At 58.5% G+C, this 7,995-nt stretch overlaps 1 protein-coding gene and 2 gene segments (V, D, J or C); 1 reads left to right on the top strand and 2 right to left on the bottom strand.

The window, feature by feature from the left end:
- Window positions 1-4,397: 4,397 nt before the first annotated feature.
- LOC132322812 (Ig heavy chain V region 6.96-like) lies at window positions 4,398-4,844 on the bottom strand (the record flags this gene model as incomplete). The annotated part of the segment is given in 1 exon segment: window positions 4,398-4,844. A coding segment is annotated over 1 exon segment (447 nt), but the record flags the coding sequence as incomplete, so codon positions are not given.
- An 8-nt stretch (window positions 4,845-4,852) lies between these two features.
- On the top strand, window positions 4,853-5,986 carry LOC132322811 (immunoglobulin heavy variable 3-53-like). The segment is given in 3 exon segments: window positions 4,853-4,889; window positions 5,018-5,402; window positions 5,827-5,986. Coding segments are annotated over 3 exon segments (582 nt in total).
- Window positions 5,987-6,315: 329 nt separating this feature from the next.
- On the bottom strand, window positions 6,316-7,865 carry LOC132322810 (immunoglobulin alpha-2 heavy chain-like). Its single transcript, XM_059837519.1, has 3 exons — window positions 7,795-7,865; window positions 7,369-7,456; window positions 6,316-7,065 (listed from the first exon to the last, which is right to left on the bottom strand). The coding sequence occupies exons 1-3, from the start codon at window positions 7,863-7,865 to the stop codon at window positions 6,349-6,351; spliced, it is 876 nt and encodes a 291-aa protein (XP_059693502.1). The 3' UTR covers window positions 6,316-6,348.
- Window positions 7,866-7,995: the final 130 nt, after the last annotated feature.

Here is a 7,995-nt window from a genome sequence, read left to right as displayed (position 1 = left end):
CTCAGTGAGCGCGGCTCCGTCTGGCTGCGGCTCCCGGCTGTGGCTCAGAGCTCCCCGCCCGCCCCCCCCAGGGCTTTTCTCTCCCTTCCCGCCCCGGCGCCGCCCCCGGCTGCCCCGAAACCCCACAGGGCCCCAAAAACCCCCAAAAGGGCCCAAAAACCCCAAAAATCCCAAAAGGCCCCAAAATCCCCAAAAACCCCAAAAGCCCCAAAAATCCCCAAAAACCCCAAAAACCCCAAAAGCCCCAAAAACCCCAAAAACCCCAAAGGGCCCAAAATCCCCAAAGGGCCCCAAAATCCCCAAAACCCCAAAGGGCCCCAGAAACCCTAAAAGGCCCTAAAAACCCCAAAAGCCCAAAAATCCCAAAAGCCCAAAAATCCCAAAAACCCCAAAATCCCAAAAACCCCAAAATCCCAAACAGCCCCAAAATCCCCAAAAACCCCAAAATCCCTAAAAACCCCAAAAATCCCAAAGGGCCCAAAAACCCAAAAATCCCCAAAAACCCCAAAAGGCCCAAAAACCCCAAAATCCCAAAGGGCCCCAAAATCCCCAAAACCCCAAAGGGCCCCAAAATCCCCAAAAACCCCAAAATCCCCAAAAATCCCAAAGGGCCCAAAAACCCCAAAAAACCCCAAAAACCCCAAAACTCCAAAATCCCCAAAAATCCCAAAGGGCCCAAAAACCCCAAAGGGCCCAAAAATCCCAAAGGGCCCAAAAACCCCAAAGGGCCCAAAAACCCGAAAATCCCCAAAAATCCCAAAAGCCCCAAAATCCCAAAGGGCCCAAAAACCCCAAAGGGCCCCAAAAATCCCTGAAAGGCCCCAAAAATCCCCAAAAACATCAAAATCCCCAAAAACCCCAAAAACCCCAAAGGGGCCAAAAACCCCAAAATCCCCAAAAGGGCCCAAAAACCCCAAAAACCCCAAAATCCCCAAAAACCCCAAAGAGCCCAAAAAATCCCCAAAAACCTCAAAATCCCCAAAAACCCCAAAGGGCCCCAAAAACCCCAAAAACCCCAAAATCCCCAAAGGGCCCCAAAATCCCCAAAAACCCCAAAATCCCCAAAAACCCCAAAAATCCCTAAAATCCCAAAGGGCCCAAAAACCCCAAAAAACCCCAAAAACCCCAAAATCCCCAAAAACCCCAAAATCCCCAAAGGGCCCAAAAACCCCAAAATCCCCAAAACCCCCAAAAACCCCAAAAGGCCCCAAAATCCCCAAAGGGCCCCAACAATCCCCAAAAATCCCCAAAAACCTCAAAAATCCCCAAAGGGCCCAAAACCCCAAAGAGCTCCAAAAATCCCAAAGAGCACCAAAAACCCCAAAATCCCCAAAAACCCCAAAGGGCCCCAAAATCCCCAAAGGGCCCAAAACCCCAAAGGGCCCCAAAATTCCCAAAAACCCAAAAATCCCCAAAAACCCCAAAGGGCCCAAAACCCCAAAAACCCCAAAGGGCCCAAAAACCCCCAAAAACCCCAAAAGGCCCCAAAAGGCCCCAGAAGGCCCCAAAGCGGCGCCGGTTTCGCTCTCGGGGCTGCAGCTGCAGCTCCTGGTGCCAGCAGGGGGCCCCAAATCCCCGATCCTGACCCCAAATCTCAGCCTTGAACCCCAAATCTGCTCCTTGAACCCCAAATCTGCACCTTGAACCCCAAACCTCAGCCTTGAACCCCAAATCTGCACCCTGAACCCCAAATCTGCACCCTGAACCCCAAATCCCCGATCCTGACCCCAAATCTGCACCCTGAACCCCAAATCTGCACCTCGAACCCCAAATCTGCACCTCGAACCCCAAATCCCCGATCCTGACCCCAAAATCTGCTCCTTGAACCCCAAATCTCAGCCCTGAACCCCAAATCTGCACCCTGAACCCCAAATCTCAGCCTTGAACCCCAAATCCCCGATCCTGACCCCAAATCCCCAATCCTGTCCCCAAATCTGCACTTGGAACCCCAAATCTGCACCCTGAACCCCAAATCCCCGATCCTGGCCTCAAATCTCAGCCTTGAACCCCAAATCTGCACCTTGAACCCCAAATCTGCACCTTGAACCCCAAATCTGCACCCTGAACCCCAAATCTGCACCCTGAACCCCAAATCCCCGATCCTGACCCCAAATCTCAGCCTTGAACCCCAAATCTCCACCCTGAACCCCAAATCTGCGCCCTGAACCCCAAATCTGCACCTTGAACCCCAAATCAGCACCTGGAACCCCAAATCTGCACCTTGAACCCCAAATCCCCGATCCTGACCCCAAATCTGCACCTTGAACCCCAAATCCCCGATCCTGACCCCAAATCTCCACCTTGAACCCCAAATCCTCGATCCTGACCCCAAATCTCCACCTTGAACCCCAAATCCCCGATCCTGACCCCAAAATCTGCACCTTGAACCCCAAATCTCAGCCTTGAACCCCAAATCTGCACCCTGAACCCCAAATCCCTGATCTTTAACCCCAAATCTGCACCCTGAACCCCCAAATCTCAGCCTTGAACCCCAAATCTGCACCCTGAACCCCAAATCCCCGATCCTGACCCCAAATCTGCCCCATGAACCCCAAATCTCAGCCTTGAACCCCAAATCTGCACCTTGAATCCCAAATCTGCACCCTGAACCCCAAATCCCCCGATCCTGACCCCAAATCCGGCACCCTGAACCCCAAATCCTCGATCCTGACCCCCAAATCCCCCGATCCTGACCCCAAATCTCAGCCTTGAACCCCAAATCTGCACCTTGAACCCCAAATCCCCGATCCTGACCCCAAATCTCAGCCTTGAACCCCAAATCTCAGCCTTGAACCCCAAATCTCAGCCTTGAACCCCAAATCCCCGATCCTGACCCCAAATCTGCACCCTGAACCCCAAATCTGCTTCTTGAACCCCAAATCCCCGATCCTGGCCCCAAATCTCAGTCTGGAACCCCAAATCTGCACCTTGAACCCCAAATCTGCACCCTGAACCCCAAATCTGCACCTCGAACCCCAAATCCCCGATCTTTAACCCCAAATCTCAGCCTTGAACCCCAAATCCCCGATCCTGACCCCAAATCTCAGCCTTGAACCCCAAATCTGCACCTTGAACCCCAAATCTCCACCTTGAACCCCAAATCTGCACCCTGAACCCCAAATCCCCGATCCTGACCCCAAATCTCAGCCCTGAACCCCAAATCTGCACCCTGAACCCCAAATCCCCGATCCTGAACCCCAAATCTGCTCCTTGAACCCCAAACCTGCACCTTGAACCCCAAATCTGCACCCTGAACCCCAAATCCCCGATCCTGACCCCAAATCTGCACCTTGAACCCCAAATCTGCTCCTTGAACCCCAAATCCTCGATCCTGACCCCAAAATCTGCACCTTGAACCCCAAATCCCCGATCCTGATCCCAAATCTGCACCTTGAACCCCAAATCCCCGATCCTGACCCCAAATCTCAGCCTTGAACCCCAAATCTGCACCCTGAACCCCAAATCTCAGGCTTGAACCCCAAATCTCAGCCTTGAACCCCAAATCTGCACCCTGAACCCCAAATCCCCGATCCTGACCCCAAATCTGCACCTTAAACCCCAAATCTCAGCCTTGAACCCCAAATCTCAGCCTTGAACCCCAAATCTGGGAAACCTGATTGGTCGAGAGCCTCAAAGTGGGCGTGGCCATCAGGAAAAAGGGGCGGGGCCCACCTGGGCGGAGGCTGATGAGCTCCAAGGGTCCCAATGTGGGGCCCAGAGTCAGGGCTGGGGTCAGGGGCTGAGCTGTTCCCATCCCCATGTCCCCCTGTCCCCGCAGGGCTCCGGGCGGCCGTGACCCTGCTGGAGTGCGGGGGGGACCTCCAGCCCCCCGGGGGGTCCCTGCGCCTCCTCTGCCGAGGGGCCGGGTTCAGCATTGGCAGTTTTAGCATGTACTGGATCCGCCAGGGCCCCGGGCAGGGGCTGGAGTGGCTCGCAGGGATCTGGAGCAGTGGCAGCACCTGGTACGCGCCGTCGGTGCAGGGCCGGGTCAGGATCTCCAGGGACAGCGGGCAGAGCTCGGTGACGCTGACCATGACCGACCTCCGGGACGAGGATTCCGGATCCTATTTCTGTGCCAAAACCACTGTTACTGGAAATGTTCATCCTGGTTATGGAATTGGCCCCCTCCCCATCCCTGCATCCCCCCCTATCCCCATGTCCCAGACCCTTTTCCCAAACCCCAGCCCTGACCCCATTCCTGTCCCCGTGTCCCAGCTCTGAACTGGTTCTGCCCCAAATTCTCGGCTCCTGGACACAAACTTTACCCAATCCTTGACCCTGGGCACGAAATCGCCATTTTGTAGAAAATTTGGGGCAGAAAGAGGAGATTTGGGGTCAGGAGTTGTGGTTTGGGCTGGGCGGGTGAGAGCTGGGGCCAAGGCAGAGCAAGGTTGGGATCAAGGGTCATGGGCTGGGGGTGGGCTGGGGGTGTGGGGGAAGGGTCTGGGGTCTGGGGCGGGGGGGGATTCGGGGATTGGGGTGGCACCATCATCAATACGATATGCAGCATAAGCACCAGTATTAGAAGATTTCCCACAGAAATAGGATCCGGAATCCTCGTCCCGGAGGTCGGTCATGGTCAGCGTCACCGAGCTCTGCCCGTTGTCCCTGGAGATCGTGAACCGACCCTTGAGTGATGGCGCGTAGAAGGTTCCGGAACTATCATCATGTATCCCTGCGAGCCACTCCAGCCCCTGCCCGGCTCTCTGGCGGATCCAGAACATCCCAAATCTCCCAAAATCGAACCCAGCCCCTCGGCAGAGGAGGCGCAGGGACCCCCCGGGGGGCTGGAGGTCCCCCCCGCACTCCAGCAGGGTCACGGCCGCCCGGAGCCCTGCGGGAACAAGGGCAGATGGGGATCGGAAACCTGATTGGTCGAGGGCCTCAAAGTGGGTGTGGTCAGCTGGAAAAAGGGGCAGGACCCACCTGGGTGGAGGCTGATGAACTCCAAGGGTCCCAATGTGGGGCCCAGAGTCAGGGCTGGGGTCAGGGGCTGAGCTGTTCCCATCCCCATGTCCCCCTGTCCCCGCAGGGCTCCGGGCGGCCGTGACCCTGCTGGAGTGCGGGGGGGACCTCCAGCCCCCCGGGGGGTCCCTGCGCCTCCTCTGCCGAGGGGCCGGGTTCAGCATTGGCAGTTTCACCCTGCTCTGGATCCGCCAGAGACCCGGGCAGGGGCTGGAGTGGCTCGCAGGGATCTGGAGCGATGGTGGCACCTGGTATGCGCCATCGCTCAAGGGCCGGTTCACGATCTCCAGGGACAACGGGCAGAGCTCGGTGACGCTGACCATGACCGACCTCCGGGACGAGGATTCCGGATCCTATTTCTGTGCCAAATGTGTTGATGGTGGTTGCTATGATGGTTATGCTGATGCTGGACTTTTTGATCCCACCCCCATCCCCGAGTCCCCCCTGCCCCAGACCCCAGACCCTTCCCCCACACCCCCAGCCCACCCCCAGCCCGTGACCATTGATCCCAACCTTGCTCTGCCTTGGCCCCAGCTCTCACCCGCCCAGCCCAAACCACAACTCCTGACCCCAAATCTCCTCTTTCTGCCCCAAAACTTTCTACAAAATGGCGATTTCGTGCCAAGGGTCGAGGATTGGGTAAAGTTTGTGTCCAGGAGCCGAGAATTTGGGGCAGAACCAGTTCAGAGCTGGGACACGGGGACAGGAATGGGGTCAGGGGCTGGGGTTTGGGGAAGGGTCTGGGACATGGAGACTCCAGGATACAGGGATGGGGAGGGGGTCAAAACGAACAGCAGCAGCACCCCAACTACTGTAGGCAGATTTCCCGCAGAAATAGACGGCGGAATCCTCGTCCCGGAGGTCGGTCATGGTCAGCGTCACCGAGCTCTGCCCGTCGTCCCTGGAGATCGTGAACCGGCCCTGCACCGACGGCGCGTACCAGGTGCTGCCACTGCTCCAGATCCCTGCGAGCCACTCCAGCCCCTGCCCGGGTCTCTGGCGGATCCAGAACATGTCGTAGTACCCAATGCTGAACCCAGCCCCTCGGCAGAGGAGGCGCAGGGACCCCCCGGGGGGCTGGAGGTCCCCCCCGCACTCCAGCAGGGTCACGGCCGCCCGGAGCCCTGCGGGGACAGGGGGACATGGGGGTGGGAAACCTGATTGGTCGAGGGCCTCAAAGTGGGTGTGGCCAGCTGGAAAAAGGGCCGGGACTGACCGGGTAGGGCCAGGAGGGCCAGGAGCCGGAGGGAGCTCGAGGCCGTGGCCGGGATGTGCTGGGGTTGGGTCCCAGGGGTTTTGGGGGTCTTTAACAAGATATTAATTGGGCAATCAATGCAGAACACTCAGGACAAGGGTTCCAATTAATTAATGAATGGATTGGGGTTAATTGCAGGGTTCAGGGCACTTAGGGTAGAGGAAAGCTGTGGTGGAGATTTGGGACCAAACCAGGGGAGTTTGGGGAAAGCAGTGAAGGTTTGGGGATGGGGGAGGGGCCGTGATTATTTCTGTGCCAGGGACACAGATGGTCACGGTGCTGCTGCTGCTGGCTGGGATGGGGCCATGGCCGGCACCATCAATACAGCCAGCGTTATAGGCACCACCAGTACAGCCAGATCTGGCACAGAAATAGGATCCGGAATCCTCGTCCCGCAGGTCGGTCATGGTCAGCGTCACCGAGCTCTGCCCGCTGTCCCTGGAGATCGTGGCCCGGCCCTGCACCGACGGCGCGCACGCGGAGCTCCAGCCTTCCTTCCTGATGCTCCCGACGTATTCCAGCCCCTGCCCGGGGCTCTGGCGGATCCAGAACATGAGGAAACCGCCGACATCGAACCCGGAGACGCGGCACAGCAAGGTCAGGGACCCCCCGGGGGGCTGGAGGTCCCCCCCGCACTCCAGCAGGGTCACGGCTGCCCAGAGCCCTGCGGGGACAGGGGGACATGGGGGTGCCAGAAGGACCCTGAGGATCTGGCTGCAGCTCTGCCCGGGCTGGGCCGATGCTGGCCAGGTGTGGCTGCAGGTGTGCTCGCTGGGCCCCGAGGGGTTTCCCACAGAAACCAGTCCCGGAACAACGGGCCCCGCCCACACTGGCCCTGACTGCTCCTATTTCAGGAACTTGAACTTTCTGTGCCCGTTTTTAATTCATTTATTCCCCACTGACTGTTCCCTGTGCCCCCCTCGGCCCAGGGTGATAAAACACCCCAGAGTTAACCAAAAACTGTGAATTTCACCCCAACTTAACCAGACGGATTCTATTGGCCGGCCCACCAGGGTTCTGTCTCTCCATTGGTGGCTCTGTTCCCCTCCCCCCCCTCTCTCTCTCTCCTTTATCTCCTTTCCAATCCCTCGATCCCGTTGGCTGGGTCACCCAATCCGATGGCAATCAATGAAATCGATCAATTGTACCGAACTGAAATTGGTTCTGATCAGGGCTGGGATCCCCTCGGGGTTGGTTTTGCACTCTGAGATCAGGGAAGGAACCGTCAGGGCCCGGCTGGGACGGGGGGATGGGGACAGGGCCAGAGCCAGGGTGGGGTCAGGGGGTGGGGTCAGGGCTGGGGTCAGGGCTGGGGTCAGGGGGTGGGGTCAGGGTTGGGGTCAGGGGCTGAGCTGTTCCCATCCCCATCTGCCCCTGTCCCCGCAGGGCTCCGGGCGGCCGTGACCCTGCTGGAGTGCGGGGGGGACCTCCAGCCCCCCGGGGGGTCCCTGCGCCTCCTCTGCCGAGGGGCTGGGTTCGATTTCGGGAGTTTTAGCATGGAATGGATCCGCCAGAGACCCGGGCAGGGGCTGGAGTGGCTTGGGGGGATCCACAGCAGGGGGGGTCACACCTACCTTGGGCCGCCGTTCAAGGGCCGGGTCACGATCTCCAGGGACAACGGGCAGAGCTCGGTGACGCTGACCATGACCGACCTCCGGGACGAGGATTCCGGATCCTATTTCTGTGCCAGGGCTGCTGGGGCTGACGGAGATGACCATGATGCCTGTGCTATTGGCCCCGCCCCAATGCCTCTGTCCCCCCAGCTGTCCCCAGCT

The sequence above is a fragment of the Haemorhous mexicanus genome, unplaced genomic scaffold (assembly GCF_027477595.1).
Source record: "Haemorhous mexicanus isolate bHaeMex1 unplaced genomic scaffold, bHaeMex1.pri scaffold_124_ctg1, whole genome shotgun sequence".
Classification (NCBI taxonomy): domain Eukaryota; kingdom Metazoa; phylum Chordata; class Aves; order Passeriformes; family Fringillidae; genus Haemorhous; species Haemorhous mexicanus.
The sequence above is the reverse complement of the archived record's forward strand: the minus strand, read 5'-3'. Positions and strand labels throughout refer to the sequence as shown.